At 43.3% G+C, this 24102-nt stretch overlaps 2 protein-coding genes across 5 annotated transcripts; both read right to left on the bottom strand.

Annotated features, from left to right (window-relative positions):
- Positions 1–435: 435 nt before the first annotated feature.
- On the bottom strand, positions 436–13998 carry pwwp2b (PWWP domain containing 2B). 4 transcript variants are annotated; one of them, XM_069689867.1, is made up of 3 exons: positions 13513–13998; positions 9452–11174; positions 436–2082 (listed from the first exon to the last, which is right to left on the bottom strand). In XM_069689867.1, the coding sequence occupies exons 1-2, from the start codon at positions 13650–13652 to the stop codon at positions 9452–9454; spliced, it is 1863 nt and encodes a 620-aa protein (XP_069545968.1). In that variant the 5' UTR covers positions 13653–13998; the 3' UTR covers positions 436–2082. The 4 variants fall into 4 exon arrangements, 3 of the variants coding, with proteins under 3 accessions (XP_069545968.1, XP_069545967.1, XP_069545969.1); XR_011310568.1 differs by lacking the exon at positions 436–2082 and adding an exon at positions 5356–7446 and having other exon boundaries at positions 9080–11174; XM_069689866.1 differs by lacking the exon at positions 436–2082 and adding an exon at positions 5356–7446.
- A 555-nt stretch (positions 13999–14553) lies between these two features.
- LOC138615900 (leucine-rich repeat-containing protein 27-like) lies at positions 14554–23098 on the bottom strand. The gene is made up of 12 exons (XM_069689777.1): positions 22976–23098; positions 22540–22827; positions 22242–22372; positions 21822–21880; positions 21308–21460; positions 20262–20484; positions 16809–16943; positions 16356–16461; positions 16111–16194; positions 15679–15752; positions 14920–15040; positions 14554–14804 (listed from the first exon to the last, which is right to left on the bottom strand). The coding sequence occupies exons 2-12, from the start codon at positions 22750–22752 to the stop codon at positions 14691–14693; spliced, it is 1413 nt and encodes a 470-aa protein (XP_069545878.1). The 5' UTR covers positions 22753–22827; positions 22976–23098; the 3' UTR covers positions 14554–14690.
- Positions 23099–24102: the final 1004 nt, after the last annotated feature.

Raw genomic sequence — 24102 nt, 5'->3', positions numbered from 1 at the left:
TGGAGGGTGCAGTAGCTCCGCGTCAACTCCAGGAAATACAGGGATTACTGAGAAGCACAGTCTGTTTGTTGTGTAAGCCTGTGCTGTATGTGTTTTCATATCAACAGTGGGACTGTTGTTCCCTCCTGCTCGGTCGTGGAACTGGTCGGGACACGCTGAACTACAAACGGCAGATTTGAAAAATCCAAACGCAATTAGCCTGTTTCATCTCTGGAGTCGGTGCCGGCAGATGGCTGAGGCCCACTGAGGAGAGATCCGCTGCTGCACTGCACCACTGCACTCCACCTCTATGGAGATGAAGCTCTGGGCTTACGTAACACAGTATTACACGGGGTAGTGTACGGCTGAGACATGCATGCACTGCTGCTCAAAAGAAAATAGAAAAAAAAACACAAGCAAATGAAGAAAACATCTTCGGCAATCTGACAACACGCGTTCAACATTTAGAAGAAATGTTGTTTTGTGAGAAACATTTATTTGATTTGACGACACATTTGCAGTCTAACAGAATGCGCTGGAAACACAGAAAACACAAACAAATACAAAAACATTTATATACTGACTTTGGACAATTGTGCATTGAAAAAGGAGCACGTTTACCATTTTGATTGCTTGAGTAAGCAACTAAGGTTAATTTTGAAATTGAATAAGTTACAGCTTAATAGCAAGCTACCCTCTTAAACAAAGCAACATAACTATTTCAATTACTATATCAAAGTAATTTAACTCATTACATTTGATTACTTTTCAAACTAATGATTTAAACCAGGCAATAAAACTGAAAGCCCTAAATAAATTACTGTCAAACTTTTATTAAAAGTTCTTCACTAGAACTTGATTTAATACTGACATGATTTGATTTAAAAGCTCAACCACCAAAACATATCACAAGTATGAACAGTAGATCACAAGTGTCTAAAAGAAAAATATTCCCAAAACCTCAAAGTCTACGTTTTCAGGTCGACTCCAACTGAGTGACGAGAGAACGATCAGCAGTCACTTGTTTTTAATGCTGGTTTCTAAATGACCCTTTTTAAATATCTCTTTGTCTTATCTGACAACATGTCCAACTGCCTTGGCATGGTTGCTTCGAGCAATGCACATTTATTTGATTGGCAGATGAGAGTTTGAGAGTTGAATTTTATATTCTACACATAAGCTTTTCACTAAAAAGAATATATTCAGATGTAATCCCTCTGTAATCACCAACATTTGAATCGTAACAGTAATTTAATTACCTATTTTTCCTAACTGTATTTACAGTTACATTTGAGTTGTAATTTAGTTATGTAATTCAGTTACTCTCCAGCACTGGTTACAGCAGATATTTGCTGTATGCCAACAGATACATCGTGTACATTTCTGGATGAGTCACGGAGAGAGAAGCTGCATGAATCACAACCACAGTAACAATTTTCATTTCAAGGCATGTTCATTAGCTTTAAGTGTTCCCTGGAACTAACTAACTCACTGAATTGTGGTTTTGTGCAGCATCTCTGTGTTTGGTTGTGTCGCCCGTGTTTGCAGTTTGTTCTGTTATGCTGCGCGTGTTGTATGATTTTGTGTTTGCTGTGGTCACAGTGCATCTTAAGGCCAGAGTTACTATATTCGGTTTGAGCGGGTTCGAACAAAGTGTTCGTTTGCATGCACATTCCTGAATATCCAAATAAATAATAATAATAATAATAAAAAAAAAAAAAAAAGGAATCGTATCCCAGCTAATATCGGAACATGCACGCCAAAATGCCGGTTGCGTATGAACAGGAGACATTTTTTTTCCCTTCATTGCCAAGAGATTCACAGTGGAAGGTAATGTTGGCTCCACTTCAATAAAAAGCTTCCCCCACCGAGACGAATCTCTCCACAGCGGTCACTGCTGCTCTCCCGGCAAACTCGCAGTCTTTGTCTCACACATTTTGTGCAGAAGTGTGTGTGTTTGTCTGCGTGGCACCACGGCGAGGTTTAGAAAATGCCGTCCCGCCTGCGTGCATTCGTCACCCCCGCTTCACCTGCACAGTGTCGAGGATCGACGCCAAGCAGCGCTCACCGAGCCAAGCGCAGCCTCAGATGGCGAGGACTTGCCTGAAGGGAAGAACACACTTACAAACTAGAAAAAGCCAACACAGATGCTACAGCTGTAATAAACACAGAGGGAAAACCATATGGGTTTCTCAGAACTGTAAATCAGAGTTTATTCCCTTCCTTTCATGTTAATAAAGGAGGAAGTGAGCAGATCAATCATCTGTTTCTGCAAAGCAATGGCAGCCTTTGACGTCCAGGAAGTCGTAGTTGAACACCAGAGCCTCGTTGGCATTAAAAAAAAACAAAAAAAACAAAAACAACAACCAACAAACAAAAACAAAACTCCAAAACTGTGATCCTTTAGCTTTAATAGGCAGGCTGACTGATTTTCAACCGAGAACTCTTCCCACAGGATTTATTGCCTTTAAAAGCTTTGGAAAATATCATTTTTAAGCTCAATGTTGAGTTTTCTATAGATTCAAAAAAAAACTATTTTCCATCAGACACCTTATTAATTTTAAGGAATAGTTTGACATTAAAGAAATAGCCACGTTTTTTTCTTTCGTACAAATTGGAGATGATAAGATCAATGCTATTATGTAGCTATATACTATTATGTAAGCTTTAGCACCTAGCCTGTCCGTAGGTAGCATCAAAATCCACCTTTCAACATGTCTGAAACTCCCAAAATGAACATATTTGTTTCATCCGAACATAAATACGAAGCTCCCAGCAGCCGGTTGGCTGGGAAGACGCGGGGATTGAACAAACACGACACGAGGTGTTGAACTTTAGAGGATGTTTTAGGGTTTCAGACGAGGCCAGGCCAGTCGTTTCACTGGGCACTACTGATGCCAAGCTAAAACCGTCTGTAGCCGTAGATCTACCGCACAGCTATGAGAGAGCATCGGTGGTTCTCATGTAACGAGGCAAGAGAGCAAAAATGGCAAACTGTTGCTTAACTGTGTGATAAATATGATGCCGCCACCAGGACTCGGCTTGTGGTTGACGCGCAGATTTATGGCGCCCAATGGATCCGGCGAGCTCGTGGCGACCGCATTGGAAGTCGTGTGTGTGCGTTGCGCTCGGCGCTCGGGCGTTTGAGTCACTGGAACACAAGCAACACGGACGGCATCTAAAAACCACAAAGGATACGAGTTCAGCAAGCTCGCAGGCGATTGAGGTAATGTAGGGAATTCAAAGGCATAACGGCGGAGGGGAAAGATGAGGAACATCAACACGGTCCTCAGATGTATTATCAAATTACAAAGAAGAGCAATACACAACTAAAATTACAATATATATATATAAAAAAAAATGAAACTCCCTGGCCTGTGACATTTAATATCACCAAATACGACCCAACTTGCTCTGAGCTTTCTGAAAATGTCGAGAAGACTGCTTCCACATAGACTCTTCTCAGAAACACTGTGAGTAACGTTTTGAAGCAGCTGTGAACTTAAGGGAAGCTGGGAGGCTGATTTGGAAACAGACAGACATAGCTGCGGGCTAATGGTGTGTTCAGACCAAACATGGGCCCGGTGAAAAAACGAGAGCAGCCATGAGGGAAGGGGGGGGGGGGCTCTATAGTAAAATGATGTGATCAGGAGATGGCCAGAGGAGGGTCGCCTCACCTTGACCGGCCGGTTCACTCCACTGCTCACTCTAGTTATGCAACAAACACACTCGACCGCCTCCTATTTATGACCCGGAGGCGACAAATCAACATGCGTGACATGGCCACGGCTGAGGATGAGCCCGAGGCATGTGTTTACAGAAGAAGGAGAGATATGGGGGAGGCCTGTCGTACAGTGAGGACGGTTTAATACTCCGCTGACCTCGCAGAGCCGAGACGCCAATTTATTTTGAAGGTTTAAAAGGGCTCTAATTATTCTGACAAAAAAAAATAAAAACAGCCGCATCATTTTTAGCAGTACGATGAGTTACCAAACTACCAAAGCTGAGCGCATGCGAAAACATCGGCTTAAAAATCAGCAGGCATGTTGAGTTACAACCTGAAACAGACCCGAGGGCCATTTTTGAGGCTGATAGCTTGGAGAGATTAAAGCGATAGTTTGACATATTTGATTTCTGGTTTAATTAGATGGGAAAACGAAAAGCACTCTCTCTCTTTCCGTCTGGTAAATATACAGCTACAGCCAGCAGCAGGTTCACGTAGCGTAGCATAAACACAACTGGCCCGGCTCTGTCCAAACATAAATCCACCAAAAGGCTCCTCTAAAGAGCACTAATTATATCCTGCTTGTTTAAACTATCTGGAAACCAAAGAGTAAAACCGTTCTGTCCAATCTTGTTGCTAAGTTAAGATAACCAGCTGCTAGCAGTAGTATCAGTATTTTACTTCTACACACGATTCCTTCAACCGTTTAAACCTGACGAGTCAAATGTTGGCGGAAAGAGGAAATGTATTTCTTATCACAAAAGAAGCCAGGAGAATGGTTCCTATGGAATTATTGTACAGTTCATTGACCTCATCAAATTAAGATTTCAAAAAGATTGACATATTAGCGACTTTCCGGCTGCATTATTAATTAGTTCAAACTCACCAGATACTTTCTTTGTTGTAATTTGGAGAAAACAAAGATGATGGAAACCTGCTGTTTATTTTTGATACACGTTAAGATGAATTGTGTTTGTTCGGCGTTATAATAAAGAGAACTATATCAACCATGATGAAGCCGAGTATTGGACTCGGCCCTTGCACACTTTATTTAAGTCTCAAGTATGGACTGTCCCAATGTGGCTGCAAGCTGTAAATTATTCCTGTTAATTAAAGAACTAACTTTCCAAACAGTAAATGTACGTTATCAACAAATATTTGTTGGTTTTGGACTCAATTTAGCACTTTACATTTGTTTACTGCAGTTAAAGAGTTGGTAAACTTAAGTTGAACCGACCTAAAATGTCAAACCTGTGAATCCAGCGAAACGTTAAAAAAAAAAAGGAAACCGATCCAGAGTTTTAGTCCCTAAAAAGATCTGCAAATCATGATCTTATGTATTGATGTAAGCACTTTTCAAATATTCAAACTCATTTTAACGGCTTTTGTTTGAAAATGATGGTCACCAGCTGAAATTGAAAAAGCCTTGATGATACTGCTGACATCATCAAAAACTCTCTCCAAGTCATAAACAACAGCTTTAACAAGTAATAGTAAGAGTAAGTGACCATTTAACAAGACTTAAAAACCTGCATCACAGCCTTTGCTCTTTCCACTCCAATTTAAATACGGACGCCTACAAACGGCGCAACAAAAAGCCCGATCCCCTCTGATCATCCGTGACTAAAGTGACCGATCCACAACAGCACAAGTATTGCTTGTATATTTTATTTTATGTACAGTACATGTAAAAAAGAAAACAAAAAAAAGTAGCCAATAACATTGACCAACGTGGGGCAACAGTAGACAGCCATGTTGCTCATACACGGGGAAAATCCTGACGACCGTTTCCCCTCTCAGGCATACGCACACGTAGACTCTCGCACCGCTCTTTGTGTAAGGCTACCGGGGAACTCGCTGCGCTTGACGACAAACAGTCAAAATCGCAGATTAACAAAATGGGAAGCGGGCGGTTTACCTGCTCCCCGAATTAAACGCACTCCTCTCACTGACAGTTTTCAGCCTCCACCTGAACAAAGCGTTCGCAGACGGCCAGAGAGGAGACGGGCTGGTTGGCTGAGCGTGACTGTGTGCAATCTTCGGTTGAGTTTTTTTTCTTCTTTTTTTGTTGTTTTTTTTTTAATACCGACCGGGCCTGCGCTTGACAGCCGCGGTCTCTTTGCCTTCGCTGGCTTCCCCCCCTCCCTCTCCCCCCTCCCCATAATCCAACAGTGCTGCTTTCAACACAAAAGGTCGCTAAAGGTCAGCATTGCAGTCTGCTTTCGCCTGACCTCTCAATATAACTGCAGGCTGCAACTAGTAGCAAGCGGTTTTTTTTGTTTTTTTTCTTCTTTTTTTTCTTCAGCACACTCAGCAGTTGAATTCACAGTATTCTTACAGCATGTTTATATTTTAAATTTTTCTCCCAAAGTCTCTCATAAAGCTTTAACTGATAATGCATAGGGGGCTTTGACACATTTGTTCTCCCGTGTTTCTCCAGTGGAAATGTTAATTTTCTGTAGTTAGTGAGTGTGTGTGTGTGTGTGTGTGTGTGTGTGTGTGTGTGTGTGTGTGTGTGTGTGTGTGTGTGTGTGTGTGTGTGTGTGTGTGTGTGTGTGCATACGTGTGTTGTAGATGAGCTGAGGGAAAAACACACCGCAGTCAAAATGCGAGAATACAGTGTACACAACCATCCGTGTCTGGTGTCCCCACAAATCGTACAATAAAATAAAATAAAATAACAATTAAAAAAAAGATTTCTTTTTGTATCTCCAAGGCCATAGATAGTCAACCACAAAGACTTCTGAACTCCCCCGCTGCCTATCAGGGCTGTATCTCGCAATAGTGTTTCAGACAGTGAGCTTACAGCAGGCCACCAAGGTACAGATAAAGTGCTTTTTTCTTAAACGTGACGCTTTAAATAATTCAATGTAAAAATGGTTCTCAGGGAAAAGAAAGAAAAAAAAATGAAGAAGGGGAGGGTGGTGGTGGTGGTGGTGGTGGTGGGGTGGGGAAGAGTACGTCGACATGACACTCCGTAACTTAAAAAAAATAAAATATATATAAATGAAATGGAAGAGAGACGCAACATGATTCAGGAGAGGAATAGAGAGTTCAGCATAAATACAGCCACAAATCCAACCGATGTCGCGGAAGGCTACGAGGATGGAACACTGTGATCGCTAGAAGAGCTGGAACAGTCACTACTGTCTCTGGATGGAGCCGTTCACATTTTCACAAGTAAGAGGGTCCGGGGTAAGACTTTATAAATCTGTGGTAGGAGGTCTCATAACCGAGGACGAGTCGGGACCTCGCCGTGAACACATCGGCGACGAGGGCCGGGATAACGACAGCAGCAGACGAGGAGGTTTTTGCGAGACTGTAGTAGAAAGGTGAACTTACTGGATCATAATAAACCATTAAAGACAATAAATACATTCGGGTCCTTGTAGTGTTGTTATTCGGCTCTATTGAAATATGATTAAATCTAGAAAATAAAAAAAACAAAAAAAACAAGGAGGAATAGTTTAGTTCATAGTTGACTGTGAGACGCCTGGCCTTTCTTGCTTCTTCACCTTTTTTTTTTTTTGCTCCCTTATCTAGTCAACACTCCACCTTGGCGGCCATTTTCCAACAGCCTTGTGAAAAAGAACAGGAAAAAACACCAACAAAAAAAACCGGCATATAAATAGTAGCCGTGGCAACCGCACGTACTCCCTCCTGGGTCTTGATGACAGAGTCTGAGAATTCAGAAAAAAAAACAAAAAAAAAACAACCTCAGACTTCTCTTCAATCCTCAGCCTCTACACAAGAAGAAGAAGAAGAAGAAGAAGAAGAAGAAGAAGAAGAAGAAGAAGAAGAAGAAGAAGAAGAAGAAGAAGAAGGGGGAGAAGGGGGAGAAGAAAGAGCACAAAGTAAAGACAATGAGCAAACATGGCAGGTCATGTATCCGGTGTAGGGACTTTAACTGAGTCGACACGGCTCGGCAGCAGTGGGAGAGAAGCGCTTCACCTCCCAACTCGTCACGTTAAGTTGTTTGAAGATTATGGAGCGCTGTGAAGTGAACGTCAGCTACTTTCCAGCTGGCTAAAACCTCAGTGCAGCTGACAGAGCAAGAAAAAAAAAAAAAAACGCTTCCTTTATGAGGCCTGGAAAAAGCACCAAATATAGGCCGGTCTTAACCCCTTACTGCTTCTCCTCAGCTACGGCCGACCTCGTCTCGAGTAAACAGGAGGGCTGGAAAACGGCCTCTCTGCCCCTTCCATCACTCAAAAGACAATATTTAACATGCGAGTGTGTGTCGAGGACCTGCTGCTTGGCTACCCGGGGAGCGGTATCCAAGTGGGTGGGGGGGTCAATGCACTCAGAAACCAGGGGAACGAGACCGGCGTGTTTTGTTTTTTTAATAAAAAGACATAAGCGAACACCTACGTTTGTGCACTGGAGCTGCTTCCATTGTGCTGAATCAGCAGCGTCTGTACGCCGCGAGTCACTTTCCTCGTTAACGAGCTCTTCCTGTTGACAGTCGGCCGCGCAGCCTTCATTAAAGCAGCTATCAATGTTTGTTTTGCCGCTTTGAACGCGGCCACTGTTTGATGACACGAGTGCAGTGTAGTGTGGCGAGGCAACCCCCCCCCCCCCCTTCCTCCTCCTCCTCCTCCCGGCCGGCCGGCACGCCTCAACTCAACGTTGTTTGTTCTATTCGCCGCGGGATCGTTCTCACTCAGCTTTTCATTCCTCCAAAAGTTTCACGCCAGCGTCATCAAAGGAGATCCGTTTCAAACACATTTAAGGTTATGGAGGCTGGGCAACGTGACCTAGCAAAAAATATCAGGCTCATTAGAAGGGGTGAAATACAATAAATGTTTGAGGGTATGAAGTCATGTGAACAAAGGATAGCGTAATAAACATGGCTGCCTTGTCAGGTGATGGAAAAATACTGCTCGCTGTTGTAGCTGCAGTTATTTTACATTTAGATTTGTTGTCATTATTTTCATTCTCAATGAATCTGTTGATTGTTTTGGTCTTTGACAAAATATCGAGGAGTTCGTAATTACTGCGTTTAGAGAGCTTCTTTCTCACGCAGATCTAAAGTGATGCTTTTTATGTTTTGACGTAAAGCATTTTGAATTTCCTTATTGTTAAAATAAACAATACAAATAAACTTGCCTCGCCTAAGATCTTGATCTTGTTTTACTCAAACTTTTGTTTCCTGAAACGCACGTTTCAGTCTTCTAAGGATTTCAAACCCGAAAAGCAGCAAAAATCTCCACATTTAAAAAGCTGGAATTTGCTACTTTTGTTTGACAATTCAGAAAACTGTTGCCGACTGATGATCAGCTCCAAATGATCCAAAACGGACTAATTATCGCAGCTGCGCTCATGTCTGCTGAAGCTGACTGACACGTCATCTCTCTCCTCCGTTCCAGCTCTTACTCATCTTCGTCGGCTCCTCGCTGCAATTTTTCCATCGCTTGCCCTCACTGAGTCAGACTGATCACTCGAGGTTAATCGCACCGCCGCTTTGGGACATCGATGAAAAATACTTTCAGTATGTGAATGAAGCCGCACAAAAGGACAAGCGCTGACAAGACGGCGATTGGCCGCTTGCTCTTTAGTTTAGATGCGATTCGTTGTCGTCTTCGTCTAACACCCTGCCGTGACTTCAGCAATGCAGGCGATGGATTATAATGTTGGCGAGTTTTTCAAGTTACGGTCCAGCCCTGTATAAAGTCCTGAAAAAGCACGAGGACACACAACAGTAGAGGTGACGCCGCCGCCGCCGCCTGTGACCTGCTATGAACTGACCTACGTGTCGCAGTGGGAAATCAGCGACGTAATCTCCGGGCTCATGTGACCCACGGCCTTGGCTGCCTCCAGGATGGCTCTCCGGTACATCCCTTTCTTCTTGCGGTTGAAGCGGGACCTGAAGAACTCTCTGAAGGGCGACAGTTTGGCGACGGACAGCTGGGAGGTGGTGGGCGAGCCGAACCACGCCACCTTGGCCTGGGGCCACTGGGCCTCGCAGGTGGCCGTCTCCTGCTTGCGGGTGCCGCTGATGCTGAGGACGCGCGCGGGCCACCAGGGGAAGCCGTGGATCTTCCCCCACACGATGTCCCCCACCGCCACGGCGTGACCCTCCTCCGTCACGCACTTCGTCATGCTGCGGGTGTGCAGCCGCACCGTGAGCGGCGGCACCGTCTTGCAGTCCTCCCGTGACGGTACCGACGACGAGGTTACGGAGAGGTCCTCGCCCGGCGCCAGGTCGCACAGCTCGGGTGAGGTGCCGTCGGAGCTGAAGGACTTGGACTCGTCTAGACTGTCGCTGCTGCAAACGGACAGGCTGGAAGAGTCGGCTTTGCGCTTACGGAAGTTGATGAGGAGGGTGAGGTCGCTGTGGCCCCGCTCCGCCTCCTCGCCAGAACTCCCCGACCACAGCTCCAGAGAGTTCTTGCCTTCTCCCGAGTCCTCGGAGTGGGGGAGGCAGGGCCCGGGCACCCTGGGGCTTCGTCTCCTGGTGCCTCCGACAAGTTCTGCCTCGTACTCCACCAGGCTCTCCTCGCCCTCCCTCTGAGGGGGTCCCAAATGGATCTTTGGAGAAGGCGAGTCCTGACCCACGGTTGCAAAAGGCCTAGTTAGTTTGAGTTTGGGAATGGACACGGTGAGTCCCGACCTGGTGGCATCTAGAATGTGCCGCTGTTCCTTGGTGGGGTCCGAAGGCATCTTGCCGTTCTCTCCCACGCCGTTCTGCACCAGCTGTTTGGGGCAGAAAGGTTTGACGGAACCGTGGACTCGCGAGGGGATCTTCATGACCTCCCCTTTGCCCTGCGGAGTGCTGTAGGAGATCTTTATCACCGGACTGTGGGGGATAACGTCTCCTCCGGGGTACTTTTCCCCATCAGCCTCACCCCTTTTGTCCTTTCTGAGGCGTTTACTGTCGAGGCTGGTGCCATTTTCCCGTCTTTTAGTGTCCTTGGTTACACCTACATCCTCTTTCCGCGACAGCTTCGAAGGGGTATCCTTGTCGTCATCGTCGCTCTGCAGGGCGTTCTCTTTTCTAGAAGTCTTGGTGTTGCTCATACCGTCTTTGCTGTCCTCATCGCTGTTCAGCGTGTTCTTGCACTTTTCACATAGTACCTGCCGTGGCCGCAGACGGATAGTGCTCATGGTCATACGGCCAGGCTCTCGCGTCCGCCTCTTCTTCTTCTTGATTGGTCTCGGAGGGGGTTGAGGTACCCATTGGCTATAGGTGTGGCGCACCCATAAGGGCTGAGGGAAGGGGGCTCCTTCAAAATAAGGAGGATAAGGAGTCTGTCCAGCTGGCACTGGTGTGGGTACGGGGCAGGGTGGAGTTTCGGTAGGTATGCTGCTTTCAGGGAGAGTGTTTTCATCCTTTGGTCTGTGTGAAGCCTGGCTGGGAGATTTGGAAACCGGCTCCTCACTCGGAACGTCTGGGATTTCACAAGCCGCTTTAGATATCGGGCAGTCCTCGAGTTTTGCTGCGAAATCTGGCAGACAGAACAGCCCGGTCCTGAGACGAACGACAGAAAGAAAGAAACAATAAATGAATAACAATAGGGCTTTCGCACCATTCGGTGCTCGGGGCCCTAATAACTGTGAATGTCATCAAGCCTTGTTGGTGAAGTTAATCAAAGAACATGTCATATCACAGATTACATGCATTTCTTACTTAAGCAACTTCCTGCGCAAGAAAGTCTCTGTAACGGCACGTTTGTATTTCAGATACCTTGAGGCCAGTCTGACGGCACAAAACCAAATACTATACAGGCTTTAAAGCTATTTAACCACTCTTGTTTAACTTTGACTGGACACCCTGACGCCACTCTCCCTGTCACCTGTATGCTGAAAGTTTTCTGTGTGTGGGGGGTTGGGGTCTGCTATGCAAGCAGCCAGGTGGTTATCTGCCCTCCTGCTTCAGGCCACAAACGGTGGAGCAATAGTATCACCCACTTTCTCAGTGATTTCACGTGTTTTTCTTTTTTTTTTCTTTACTCCGGGATCAGCAAACATGCCCGATGAAGGCCCCAACTGCCAAGAAAGTCTTTAAGAGGTGGCTGGCAGGCAACAGTAACATGGCTGTGCTGCTTTAGTCAGGAGACAGCAGACAAAGAGACTACAGGATGCCCAGGATCCCCCTCCCCTCCCTCCCCAACATCTGACTGAACAAAAACAATCCCATGAATCACTTGAGATTTAGAGATGTAGGGAAGGAGCCAGGAGATTTCAGTTTGTTTTTGCATCCGTGTCTACTTGAGGGCTTATGTGTGGTGAGATTATTAATTAGTGCACATTTGGGGAGCCCCTTCTCCCCAAGAGAGAAAGGAGCTGGCAGGCATGTCAGAATAATAGTCTCTTGGTGTTAGGCTTGTTCCTCTCACCTTTATATATATATATATCCCATATATCCTATATATGTAGCTCAGTTCATAGATATATATATCTATACAGATATATATCAGATATATGCGGCCCTAAGGCTGCTGAATATTAGCCTTCACTGTGACTGACACGGAACAAACAGTGCTGCCTGTGACAGGGAACAGGCCGTGGTAGTCAAGCACAGTACAAGGACAGAGAATCTGAGCAGCAGCCATGATTCATGTTTCATGTTGTGTACACTGTAACTAGATGGTGGAGATCTGCCCTGAATGACTAGACAACTGTATTAAAAAAAAAAACCTGTGGGACACAATGACAGGAAATGTATTTCCATGAGCTGAAAAGGAAGAAGAAGTCAAATTTTGTCAGTGACAGGGCCTGAAAAATGGGCCTATTTTAAGTGATTCCAAGGCCAGCCTTTTCCCATTTGGGTGGGTTATTTTCAGGACAGCTTGGGCTCTCGCATGAAAAACCATCTAAGCATACTAAGGGGCAAAGCTGGTCAGATTCTGATTCTGCTCGTCTATAAATAGTCTGAAGCCCGTGGCTTTTAAGGTGTACGGCACCAGGAGCAACACAAGGCTCACACATGTGACACACACTGAGAAGACTTGATAAGACATGACTCTGACACATGTCAAATTACACTGAGATGGTTTTCTCATTTGAACAGGATTGTACTTTACTGTTACGAATGGGCCTTTTCAAATGAAGCAGAGCCTAACATGGTCCCCAGATCCTCAAAAAGAAAGAAAGAAAGAAAAAAGAACATCTTTAAAGAAGAAGAGGAAACACAGTTGTGATTCATCAAATCCCATTAATGTCATCAAATCCCATTAATGTCATGTTCTTTTGTTTCTACACATCAGAAGTGACTGGTTATGAGTAGTCTGTCTCTCTGTGTCTCTGTGTCTCTCTGTGTCTCTCTGTGTGTCTCTGTGTCTCTGTCTCTCACACAACAGAAACAATATTTCAGATCATTTTATTCAAACACTACTTCAGAAAACTAATCCATCCACACAGTCCTTGTCCAATATAAGTGACACCCAGTTCAGACAGGCTTCCCCCTTTTACTGACTACGTTTTAGCTGCTGTGTGTTTGATTAGGCTAACAATAAGCTACAGATGAACCCACTGACAGCAGCTATTGTTCAGCACAAGTCAGTCACAATCTCTGCAGACAGGGCACCTGGCCTGTCACACAGTTTTTGATCAGAGCGAAATAACGTATTTTGTCGTCATATTATGGACTTAAATGCTGTCAGTTTGCCATTAGCCGACAGGCTAGCAGATAGCTACCTTGTCAGCTACAATAACCTGTAAGCCTTTTGTATGGAGGCCCGGCTTGCTAATAGCTAGCTAACGAGCTAGCTCTGCCTTAGCATCAAAGGTAAATTAGCCGTTAGCAGAGTTTAGCAAATCTAATTCAGACAAGAATATGAAACGGAAGTAAAATAAATAAAACTCACTTTTTGTTGCAGTCGAGTAAAATCCCCGTGTAGCTCCTTTCTCGATAGGTCAGCGTCACCACCAGCGTATCGTTAACTATTTGATCGATAGTGACAGGTACCCGAGAGCCGGCCCGCAGCTCCTCGGCCGCAGCCTCCATGTTTCCCGGGGTGAGTTGTCCGGCTCGGCGGTGCTCGATCCCGGCCAAGGGAGCCACGGTCGCGTCGGCCAAAGATCCGTCTCCCCTTCGCTATTGGAGCAGGAGGCTACACCAGGGCATGAAATGACGCCATCACCCCCACCAAGTCAATTACACCAGTGCTGCCACCGCTGACATCACGCTCTCCGAGCTACAGGAGCAAAAACTCTCCCAGCACAAGGCCTACCCTTTCTCTGCCTCACTTTGCCCTGTTTGATGCCTCTCATTACTCCGGACCTTTATCTCAGGAATGCCTCGGTTTCTCCCAGCCAGAGATTAATGCCGTTTGTGTTCAACGCGTTTACTGAGATGAACACGGATGACATATAAATGCAACGATCAACTTGTAATCGACACGTTCGTCAAATTTGATAATAAAGAATGACAGCCAGATATTCATCATCACATTTACACCTATTAAACCACAATTGTAAATACTTTCTCAATAGTATTAAATGTGCTATTTGGCCAATTGGCTTTTGAAGTCTTTACTTTGGCAATCCACTTGAAATGTGCTCTGCTGCCAGTCAAATTAATTCAGATGTTCTTGAATGTCTGGTTAAAAAATGTCAGATTTACTTGTATTTTACTGTTGATAACGTATTTCTCTTAAAGATTTTACATTTTAAAGCTTGTATAGTATACATTGTGTGGTGGTATACCAATTTTAATATTATGTCTGATGAACCAGTGTAACTCTTTACAATTGAATAGCTTCACTTCACACAGTAAATATACAACACTATCATATTTATGTTGTACATATTGAGTAACTAAATGTTAGTAAGTTATTGTTAAAGCAAGACATGACCAGTTTGTGTAATGAAGAAGTCCAGAGGAAAAATAAAGAATCGATGGAATGGAAAATGTTCTACTTGATTTATTTATTTTTCAGATATGAGCATTACAGTGATCTTTCATGAAGGGACTAGTCATGGCAGGGTGTTTTGGGTTTGAATTCAATACCACAGAACTCAATGAGCAGGTGTGTAATCGCGGTCACTTGTCAAGAAAACTTGGCAAGGTGTATCCGGTGAAGATATTGAAAATTTTTTCAACATCTCTTCCCCGATTTTTCTTCCTGTCTTTGAGCTGCATCTGTAACTTCCTCATCTGTCAGTTAGAAAAGGTAAAAAAAAAAACACAATACAAACAAACAAATTTTGATCAATAGCCGATGAATGCAGATAGGTTGTGGAAATAGTGAATAATAAACTCGAGGTCCGACCTCCTCCACGTCCTCATCTGCCGCTGCCATTTGCTCGGTCGCTGTGCCCCTGGGATTCCTGTGTCTCTCCTGCATATCCTCAACACGGGCACGGATCTGCTGCTCCAGCTCCCGGGCTGATCTGAGGTCAAAGGTCAAGATTTCCAACCAAATGACTGAATATTCAGATGCACAGGTATGGCCTGTGGCATCGTAGCCTTCATGAAGGCATGACAGCAGATTACAGATTACAGATGCAGTGCCAGTGACTAATCGTTTTCTCCTCAGTTATTCTATCAATGAAAATAGGACGGGACGAGCTCTGCTTTCTATTCTGCTTTATCTGTTTTTCCAAAGACAGAATGTTGTTTGAGAAGAACAAAGGAAAGCTGCTGATGTTCTGTAATGCGTGTACAGCCTCTCTTTGGCCACTAGATGTCTCTATCTTTTCACCTTCATCTGCAGGGCTCATGAAAATTACTATTCTGTGGCTACTTTCACACCAAAGACTATGTGTAGTATGATTTTCATGAGTTACGTTGATGGAATGACTTTAAGTTGAAACCATTATGCCTTTCTTAGAACCAGTAACCTTCACAACTTTTCACAAAAGAATAGATGAACTATAGATTCAGTGAGAAAGCTGACAGGCACACTGATGAGAAAAACTAAACGTTGGTGGCCAGTGCAGCGGGCCTGACTCTGACTCTAATACTTTCAGGTTTCAGGATGTGGTGGATATATTTCTAGACTGTACTTGACAGTATTTAGTTACTGTACCTGTCGTCTTCTCGCCCTGTGACGGACGTGCCCGACGTCTGACTCTGAGTTGCACCACTGCTGTCCCGTTCTTCCTGCAACACAGCAAGGACGCATTTGTACAACAGTATTTTGTTCTCCAGCTTGTGAACAGAACATAAAAGGATGACACAACTGTTGCGACACATCCTACAAAGTTGGAAAGCTGGAGCATAACAGCCTGTGCGCTGTGTTAAATGGCCAAAATGGGGGTTGGTTTTTGGACTTTTCACTCAGTGTATATTCACACTGATGTTGCTGGCTGTCTGCAAACATGACCGGCTCATCTTCAGCTATGTGCATGGAAATGTAGCTGACAGACAAATTACTCAAAGCCATCCATCTGTGTACAGTGTGTGATTGTCTGCATGTATATATTAGCATTGAGAGCGACAGTGTGTGTTGCTGCTTTGCCTTCGCTGATGCAGCGTGCTCGATCACAGGCTCTGGAATCTGCTGCTGCCTCATGTTCAACCCTGGCTCTACTTGTGCTCCTTCCTACAAACCCAATGAGTAGCATCAAAATGATTTATCACATGGTAATGTTACACTTATTGTTTCAGTCTTCCAGCCCAGTGTGGCGCAGGTGGTGCTCTACTGCCCCCTGGTGGTTGGCAGTTTGACAGGTGGAACTTCAGAGGATTTCAACCCACACGTACCTCCCTTTTCTTTTGTCTTTCCTGCTTCTTGTGTTTCTGCTCGGACATTTTCTTCTCCTGGGTGATTTTGGCTTGTGTGCGCCACTTCTGAAGAGCCTCTTGGTTTCTACGGAAGAGTCAGATAACAAGGCATGGTAATATATCTATGTCAAGAGAAATGGTTCCTGGGTTATTGTTTTTCTAAATGGTTGCTGGGGAGGCGAGGGAGAGGCGCGTGGGGGAGGGGGGTGTCTGTAAACAGTGATTGCTCCTCTTGCTTTTACAGTAGATATTGTATTGATCTCTCACAGTTGGTTACTTGGGCCAATTTGAGGGGGGATAGTCTAACTTTATGAAACAACATTCTGTCACACCTGTGGCATTACCTGGCCTGAGGTTTCTGGACATTCAATCCAAATGTAATTCTATGGTTTAAATGCAGCAGCACAGATAAGGTAAATACAATCAGCTTACTTTCTTCTCTGCTCCAGAATAGCCTGTTTCTCTTTCTGCTCCTTCATGGCAGCCTGTCTCCTCTCCTCTGGGCTCTTCATGTGCTGAGTGTCAAACAGGGGGAGCTCGGGAATTATCCTGGCCGTTATTATTTTTCTGGAAAAATAAATTGAAACACGATGCTTTATTTTTATTGCTCTCCTGAGCTCTGAGACCCGACAGAGAAAGCCTGGGAGATTTTTTTTGTATCACTTTGTCCTCTGTGCATTAAGTGGCATTAAAAAAGGGTTTTGCCATCGTTTTCCAAGACATGGTGCATGTCTTCCACCACACCTCAGCACTGAAGTTATCTACTGCACCAAAACAAATTCACTTTCTTACTGCTGGATGGCAAATAACTTTCACTCCATCCAATATCTGGACAGCTTAAAATGGTTTACTGAATGTGCAACAGATTCATGCTGCCTGGGTGCAAAAACAAAAACCAATACAGAGAAAGAAGACATTTACAGATGACTGACAGATTACTGAACATCAAAACTACTCTTACCTGCAATATACACGTGCAACACGTGATTGTAACTGGTCTACACTTTTTAGTGTTTTTAAAGGAAAAGTTCTGTTTTACACCTCGCTCATAATTATCCATTAAATATGAAGATAAACCCAGAAACCTTTCAGCTTAGTGTAGAATAAAGACTGGACACAGCTAGCGTAGAAATTAGAACCCGACTGGTATATCAGCTCACTGATATTATTGGCTGATATCGGCCTATCACAGATGTTTCGATATCAGCATATACAGTATATTGGCCGACATGGAAACGTGTTTATACAGAACATAATGCAGAAAAAGATGCTTATGGTAAATTACACATGTTTTTTCTTTTTAATTTGTGGTGTTTAATAGATATTTATAGCTAAAGATGATTCAATTCCGAGCGAAGTTTACCATTTCAGTGCACTGATGCAAGTGCGGACAGTAAACTGAAAAATATCCTGCCTCCATTACATACTAGTGCGAAAAGGGTTTGATGACCACACTTTCAGCCATTCAGTCAACCTTTATTTACACTCGAGAACTCGTTGAGCGTGACCCTCATTTACAATGACATTGAGTCATTTATTGAGCAAAGAACAAATAAAGACAATGGCAGTGATCACAGCAATAAGACAAGCTGACACAGATCAGATTGTAACCACAGTTTAGCTTCTAGTTAAATTACATTTAAGTGTCAGCTGAAGGAAGATTAAACAGAAAGATGAATTAAAATCAACAAAAATATAAAATAAGAGGGTTATATAAGAAGCATTAAAATATAAGTTAGGTAGTTTGATAAGATAAACAGAGTAAGATACAGTTATATAAAAGAATTACAAGTACATTTAAAGTAAAGCTTTGGAAATGTCTAAATGGAATAAGTGTATTGATTTTAAGGAGGTGTAGTATTTTGTTCCAGGAGTCAGGTGCACTAAAGTTAAAAGCACGCTTTCCCAGAAGAGTCCTAACGTGTGGAACACGTAATAAGAGCCGGTCAGTGGAGCGGGTCTGATGAGGCCCGTCTGTGTATACGAGCATTTCAGACAGGTAACGGGGAAGCTTTTCCATATCAGAGCTTTATAAATAAAGAGATGCCAGTGAGTGTCACGTCCCTGTTGAAGAGAGGACCATCCAACCGCATCATTTAGAAGGCATTGATGGGTATTGTAGCCGTTACCTGTAATAAATCTGAGAGCGGAATGGTGGACAGAATTTAGAGATTAAAGTGTTGAGGCTGATGCATGTCTATAAATCACATCGCTATCGTCTAGGGTTGACATGAAGACTGCCTCGACAATCCTTTTCCTGCAAAACATGGGAAACATGGTTTTGCTTCTATAGAGGCAGCCGACCTTTTGTCTGAGTCTGCACACAAGATTATCAATGTGAAATTTGAATGAGAGTTTTTCATCAATCCAGATATTTATATTCTGTGACTCTTTCAATTGTAAATCCATCCAAGGTAGACATATTGAGATTATTGTAATCTATGGGTCTGCTTCGGGAAATAACATAAACTTTGTTTTGCCTGCGTTTAATAGAAGTCTTATGTCTTTAAGAGCTTCCTGGAGGGCAATAAAAGAGAACTGTAAGTTTTCTACTGCCACTTGTACAGAATCGGCAACGTGGTACAGAAACTGTGTCGGCCGCGTACAGATGTGAATGACAATTGACCGGAGACGAAACAATATTGTTAATGTAAACAGTAAAAAGAACTGGATTTAGATTTGAACCCTGCGGAACAACTTTTGTTACTGGTAAAAACTCAGAGTGGCGGCTTCCCAATTCAACAGATTGTTGTCTCTCTGACAGGTAGTTCCTGAACCAATTACCTATATTAAAGTCTAGTCCAATATTATGCAGCCTCTGTAAGAGTAGGCAGTGATCGTCAGTATCAAATGGTTTTGACAGAACAACAAAAAGTGGTGCACACTGCTTTTTTTTTTTTTTTATCCAATGCTAAAGCAATGTTGTCTAGAACCATAGTAACAGCAGTAACTATGGCCTGCCCTAAAACCAGACTGAAACGGGTTTAAGACAAGCTGTGGACAGAAAATACCTTCAATTTATCATTTATTAAATGTTGTAGGACTTTTGCAAGGCAAGGAATTTTGGATACGGGTCTGTAATTGTTAAGATCATTCCTGTCACCTGCTTTACGTAGGGGTGTAACGTGAACCATTTTCCAGACTTTTGAAACTATACCAGAAGAGATGGAGAGATTGAAAATATGGGATATTGGTATTATGATTATTATGATAAAGGGGTCCACTTGAGAGATGATTACAAAAATATATACTGTATATGAAGGATATATAAAAAAAAATTGTGGCTGTCACATCAATATTTGAAGTTTTTCATTCCCTAACATCGGTATTGGCATTGGCCCAAAAATCCAGTATCAGTCAGGCTCTACAAGCAATATCCCACAGTAACAAAATCTGCCTGCACCTCTGAAGCTCACCAGTTAACATCTTATATTATGCTTTTCCAAAAAAAAAAAAAAAAACCAGTTGCATAAAGAGATATTTTACTGTTTTACAGTGGGTTATATGTGACTATTTCTTAGCTGTAACCAGATTTCTGTTAACCAGCTAAGACTTCAGGAATTTACTGTTCTCAGCCAAGAAATAGTCTGGAATGAATAAACAAGGTAAAATCAATTGAATCAATTAATTACTGAGCTTTAGAGGTGGTGGCCTAAGGCCAGCTGATTTCCCCTGTTTCCTTTCTTTGAGCTAAGCTGTCTCCTGGCTGTTGCTTCAAATTAAATGTACAGATGTTAGAATGACATCAATCTTCTCCTTTAACTCTTTAGAAGAAAGCAACAAAGCATGTTTCCCAAAATCTCTAAATATTCATTCAACAGAAGAGAAGCACTTTCTCTCATTGGTTTCACACAAAATCCCTAACCTCTTACTTAACTTACTTACCGCTTGTTAATAGGAATAAGTTGTGACTTTGGCTTTTTATCGCCTTCTCCTGTTGAGCTCAGCTCAGCTTTGTCCAGCAGGATCAACTTCTGCTTGAGTTCAGTGAACCTCTGCATCTCGTCCACTGACTCTTCCTGCTCTTCCGCGCCGGACCCCATCAGTTCCAACAGCTGGAGCTTCTCCACCACTGGCAGCTCCTCTGGCAGGGAAACAACCGTGACACCTACAAGTATGGTGTGAGGGGCCAGGAGAGACTGGTCATCATCTCCATTTACAGCTACAGTGCTTGATAATAACGGGTTCTTTCTCTAACTGCAGCAAAGATTTACCAACATTTTATAATCAGATTTACACGAGTAACAACAGCAGGTCAAACCTTCCCCTTCTTAAGCATATATGTGGACCACAGAGAAGAATATGTGACCAGCAAGTTGCTCTGAATATATCAAATAAGTGACTGGGTGTAGCATTGACCTGGTGGGGGATTATTAGACTCAAACCGGCTAAATATTCCATTTCATCACAGCTCAAAAAGGTTGACGACCATGCAGTGTGTAAATTAATGGTGTATGTTCTAATCTGCTAAATTTATACCCCCAGCAAAGGCCGGGGTCCTGTCTTTGTTAATAACCTTGTAGGCAGGGAGATAAATCGTCTTGATTGAGGGGTCTGGCTCTGCTCATTGTGCAGCAGCAGCCTCTCCTGTGGAGGGCTGTCTTGGGCTTCTCACAGTGATTACCTCCAGACACTGCTCAGTGACAGAGAGCTCCTGTTTAGAGCCCACAGGTTATCGATCATTTTCATCAGGCTAAAAATATGACAGAGCTGGAACAGCAGGGGGGGAAAAAAAAGAAAAAAAAATGAGTCAGGCGGGTGGCACGCGCTGTCTCCAAGGGAACAGAAGTCACACCAGTGAAGTGGTACCAGGGCAAGGAGCTATTTTTGTGGCCAGCCGTCCTATCTTTGAGAGAGAGAGAGCAGATGGCTCGAATGAACGTGCATGTACCTCGTTGCTGGTGTTCAAAGTTAAGGTGCCTTTTATTCACCTTCAGGGGTCTTCCTCGCGCTAACCGGTTGCTCGGCCATTGCGTTCCTCAGGTAATGGAGGATGGGCCGGAGCCCCTGGTGCACGGTGTCTTGTGGAGGGAAAAGGATGGGGCAGTCCCGCAGGTTCAGGCCTTTGAGGGTAATTACATTTCCTGGAAAACACAGGCAAATGATGAATTGTTCATAGCAGCTTACGCTCTGGTATTTAGCTGACACTCTTATCCTGATTAATTTACACCGAACGCAGAAGAATCTTACATATTGTACAATCCTGAATTACCAATATTAATTTACCAGCAAGCAACACTGCAGTAGCAGTAATAAGGACTACAAGGAAAGCACAATTTGAAACTTTACTGTATCAACCACCCATTAATAATTACTATTTATTTATTGCATGGAATGCAGTCTCTGCGAGACTTACTGACGATACTGACGATGATGAAACAGAAAGACAGCTTGTTATTTTAAAGCGAATTTGCCTGCTGTAAGAAGCGACTGAACTCAACTCACCGAGCTCTGGTGGAAGCTCTGAGATAGGATTCCCCTCCAGCAGTAGCGTTCTCAGAGACCTACATGAATAAAACTACAGATTATGAGATGATTGAAAGGGCTGTGACTCAACTGAACAGCACAAAAGCACCGCAGTCATTCAATATAAACATCCAGAAACGCTTACACTTACTAAGAATCTGTTCTACCTTTCTTAGTTGTACTTTCGGAGGACTTGTGAATTGATTTTTTTTTTTTTTTTTAGCATATGGTATAATTCTACTAAACAACAGAGCATCAATCAGCCTTTAGAAAATAGAGAAACGTCATTAAAACAATGTCCTGAAACCTCACAAAGAAACACGATCCAGTCCCATGGCGGTCTATTTGGAATCAGTCAACGTATATTTAAAAAAAAAAAATCCCAGGATCCATCCCGACCTGTGTGAGCCAATTTCAGCAGGAAGCGACACAAGCAGGTTTCTTCTGAGGTCCAGCCACAGCAGATTGGGCAAGCTGATGAACATTGTACCTGGGATCGTGGATATCTGGTTGCCTTCGAGACTCAGATTCTGAAGAAAAAAACAAAACAAAAGAAACAAAAAATAATAATACAGGAGAATAAATTATGTTGCAGTGCAACCACTAATGTACTGATTTTTCTTGCTTAAAAAGCCCTGCAGCATACTGCATGTATCTCAGTGGGAAAGAAGTTAAGAACGGCATCATCCAAACTTACCTTTAGTCTGCTATTTTTCAAAATACTGTCTGGAAAATGTTTCAGCTCAGATCTGCTCAGATATAATGTCTCTGTTGAGTAATATTCAGCCGGTTCCTGTGGCTCAGCCTCCTCAGATGGACTGCGGGGGGTCTGAGCTTTGACAACACTGTTCCCAAAGACGAAGCTCAGCTGCACGTCAGGATGCTTTTCCTTTTTCTCCGGGGAAGTCATTGTAGAAATAATGCGTGGGTGTTCAGCCGGTGTACTCAGATCATTGTTCAGGGTGTTGAACTTTTTGCAGTCTCCCTGAAAACAGGAAGGTTCATGTAAGCGTCAGATTTCTTCTCTAACTTGGCAACAAGGTAATGCTAGTTTGCACATCGTAACTAGTCCCGCCCAACATTAGTTAACTTTAACCAATTTAACGAACAGCGTATTAGCTGTATTAGCTCACCTGGTATTTAAAAAAAAAAAAACACACCCGTACGAACTTGAGTCAATATTTTCTCAAAACAAACTCTTTGGAAAACGAATAAACTATTTGAAATAGGAAAATGACATGCTCATTTTGAGCTACCGTCAAACGAGTTTGACGTCGTAACCATGGCAACGAGGTCAACACAAACTACGGCAACTGTCCACGTGCAAACAAGGCGAAGTGCGGTCGAGAGGATCCAACCAGACATGTGTTAATACATGTTTAAATAGCAAAAAAAAAAAAGAGAGACTCTGTGAATGTAACCCGGTTACAAGTCAAAGCTACGTGGTGTTATTTGATCAATATCAAAGTATGCCATACTTTATTGTTAGCCGAGCAACAGGAGCAAATAAACCTAGTGTGCATATTGTTGACAGTGTTGATCCCTTTCCCCCCTCAGTGATCCGGCTCCACCCAACCATCTTCTAATGAGATTGTGGAATAATTCACTGAGGTTCATTGGGGCTGCAGCAGTTGTCTGCTGTTGGAGAGTCTCCACTTTATACTGAGCTATCCTGGCTTCACCTACAGAGGCTGGTCTTTCTGCATGACAGTCTGTGATACAGAGCTACGTCGACTACAGTCACTGGCCAGCAACTGTCACACTACTCTCTCAAGTGTCAAGTTAGTCACAATTAGTAGCTTCCGGTGATGACTTTCAATATAAAAACCCTCCGATGCAAACGGTAAAGGACCAAAGTAAAACTACACAGGGAGGGATTTTGAAACATATGCAGCATATCATTGGTTTGTTCCATTAAAGACTTTTACATGCGTGCTGTTATAGACTGAAGACTGAAAAAGGTTATTTGATCACTTATTAAAACGTTTTATGCATAATTGATAATCAAGACTCTTACTTTTGCGAACCAGGCTGCTTTGACGTGTATGTATTACGCCACACTAACTTAAACTTGCAATCTAAATGTACTTAAATGGACCATTCGCTGTTTTATTGTAAATAAAATTGAAATTAAATTAATATTAACTATTCATTTAATTTCACACACTGTATACACTATAAACTCCCCGGTTTAGCTATATGATACATCTTCTACTTTATATTAGGGGGACCGCAGGTTGTTGTTGTTGTTTTTTTTGGA

Source organism: Brachyistius frenatus, unplaced genomic scaffold, assembly GCF_029030835.1.
Source record: "Brachyistius frenatus isolate BFR_SWC_R1_liver_20210118 unplaced genomic scaffold, ASM2903083v1 Contig_8, whole genome shotgun sequence".
NCBI lineage: Eukaryota > Metazoa > Chordata > Actinopteri > Embiotocidae > Brachyistius > Brachyistius frenatus.
Note: the sequence above shows the minus strand (reverse complement) of the source record. Positions and strands in the feature narration are given on the sequence as shown.

What these genes read in the sequence shown, in the direction of transcription:
- pwwp2b (XM_069689867.1), bottom strand. Translation starts at nt 13,652, where the DNA reads ATGGAGGCTGCGGCCGAGGAGCTGCGGGCCGGCTCTCGGGTACCTGTC. An exon ending in TTACTCGACTGCAACAAAAA is followed by an intron (nt 11,175 to 13,512) that starts GTGAGTTTTATT and finishes CGTTCGTCTCAG; the next exon opens with GACCGGGCTGTTCTGTCTGC.
- LOC138615900 (XM_069689777.1), bottom strand. Translation starts at nt 22,752, where the DNA reads ATGACTTCCCCGGAGAAAAAGGAAAAGCATCCTGACGTGCAGCTGAGC. An exon ending in TGAAAAATAGCAGACTAAAG is followed by an intron (nt 22,373 to 22,539) that starts GTAAGTTTGGAT and finishes TTTTTTCTTCAG; the next exon opens with AATCTGAGTCTCGAAGGCAA. An exon ending in CGCGAGGAAGACCCCTGAAG is followed by an intron (nt 20,485 to 21,307) that starts GTGAATAAAAGG and finishes CCATACTTGTAG; the next exon opens with GTGTCACGGTTGTTTCCCTG.